Below are 2,064 nucleotides of genomic sequence, written 5' to 3'. Positions count from 1 at the left end.
CACACACACATACATGCTTTCATACGTACACACCATAGGGGGTGGGGGTGAAGAAGTCCCCAGAAAGACGCTGCGTACCTGCGAGCGCCGCGCATATTCGCGCGAGGGTAGATGCCTTGGCCGCCATATCCCTGGGAATGCCGCCTAGCCATTGAAAACACTTTGGGTATATAATCCGCGCAGAGAAGCTTGCATCGAACGACCAGCAACCTCGCTCGCCAGTGCTTCACACAGATTGCCTTTCTCCTCCTCCGCTCCTGAATTACTTCCCACCTTCGGGAGGACTTGTCCAAAAGGAAAAAAAAAAAAAAAAAAAGATAGATATAGAGATAGATAGGTAGAGATAGAGAGAGAGAGAACTCCAGCTCGGAAAGGAATTCCTCCACACACACATCAGAAAGTAAAAATGGAAAAGAAGAATTTCCAACCGAGTGGTGGCTAACTTACCTCGATTGGCTGTCATCCTAAGGTGGCGTGTCTCCCCCCTTCTACTTACCTCCGCACTAAATGCTGCATGATATGGAAACGCCTCCCCTCCATCCCCCCCCGCTTCATAGCAGCGTTAACCGGACAAAGGCGCATACTAATTTCGTGAGTACCCCCTCCCCACGTAGACTAGCCAAACCATGGCGGACGACCCACAGAAGGGGAGAGACAAAGAGCGGGACAGTATGATCTTCAAGCCGAACGGAGAGCACATGTTTAGTAGCACGAACGGTCTGATCACACAGTCGAACGAAAACGTTGCAGCCGAGGATCTGTTTCTCCAAAAAAATATTTTTCGAGATGTACAACAGAAGGTGACTAGTGGGCCGATAAAAACGACGACGATAGAAAAGGTTACCAAAATACCCAAAGTGGTTTTTAGGGAGAGATTAAAGGATAAAGTCGTGAAGGAAAAAAAAATTATCACGAAGGAAGTAGAAATAGAGCAAATCATTGATGTGATAGAAAATAAGGAAGAAATTATTTACAACGAAGTGAAGGTACCAACATATATTGATGTCCCTGTAGTACATCCAAGGCAGGAGGTATACCACACGGAGATTTTAAAAAACATACCTAAAGGGATCGAGTTGTTAGTGACACAACGGTTAGAAGTGCCAAAGATAAAGCCTAAGTATGTCGAAGTTCAGGTACCCATTTATGTCCCTTGCTATATAGAAGTACCCATACCTGCTCAATATATTCCTATCCCAAAAGGAGAAAAGAAAGACCATTTTACATGTGGAATAAATAAGGACAAAAAAATTTATTATGAAAATCCGGTGGTTTATAATAACCCTTTAATGCGTAGTGCTCTACAATCAGAGACCATCCAGGGGAACTACAATCATCATCTTAACTTAAGTGGAAAATGTCATCTCGATGGGGGGGACAACAAATCGGAGGCTATTTACTCCTCCAAAAGCTCTGTGCAAAACTTGGCCGTGGAACAAAGCAGCCTAGATAATCTGGTGGCAGCGGGGGCGCAATAATGTTAGCGGGATTGGGGGGGGCTTCACATCGGAGTGGCCACGACGATCCCTTTGACGAGGCCCCCCAACGCGCGTACACACAGGCATACACACATACACACAACCCTGTTAAGCCGCAGACGTCATATTAAGCCAGCTGCACACATCACCATTACTTTTTTTTTTTTGCTGCACTGCTTATTACCCTCCCGAGAGCTTCCCAAATGAGACGAACTTTCAAAACTGCTGCTGCGAACGAGAGGGGGGTTCGAATAAAAGGCTGGCACGTTCACCACGTTCCAGTTGCGACTCCTCTTTGGGGAGCCTCTCTGTCTAGGGTGTGTTGGGGCGGGACTCCTAAGACTGCTAAGGCGTGTTGGGGCGGGACTACTAAGACTGCTAGGACTGCTAAGGCTGCTAGGACTGTTGGGATTTTCTGCTCCTCCACCACCGCAGCCACCAACACGGTTGCATCTAATCAGGGGGGGGACCCACTCGACATGGCTGCTTGGTGGTCCCCTTTTTTGGAGGTGCAATCAATTTTATGAATTGACGAATGGAGTTGCAACTGCATTTGTGAAAGCGCAAAGGGGGGGAAATGGGAAAA

The 2,064-nt window shown here is 47.2% G+C and overlaps 1 protein-coding gene across 1 annotated transcript; it reads left to right on the top strand.

Annotated features, from left to right (window-relative positions):
* Positions 1-507: 507 nt before the first annotated feature.
* PCYB_132790 (hypothetical protein) lies at positions 508-1,478 on the top strand (the record flags this gene model as incomplete). Its single annotated transcript, XM_004224304.1, has 2 exons — positions 508-591; positions 615-1,478. 2 exons carry the CDS (start codon positions 508-510, stop codon positions 1,476-1,478), a joined length of 948 nt encoding a protein of 315 aa, XP_004224352.1.
* Positions 1,479-2,064: the final 586 nt, after the last annotated feature.

Source organism: Plasmodium cynomolgi, chromosome 13 (assembly GCF_000321355.1).
Source record: "Plasmodium cynomolgi strain B DNA, chromosome 13, whole genome shotgun sequence".
Classification (NCBI taxonomy): domain Eukaryota; phylum Apicomplexa; class Aconoidasida; order Haemosporida; family Plasmodiidae; genus Plasmodium; species Plasmodium cynomolgi.
The sequence above is the reverse complement of the archived record's forward strand: the minus strand, read 5'-3'. Positions and strand labels throughout refer to the sequence as shown.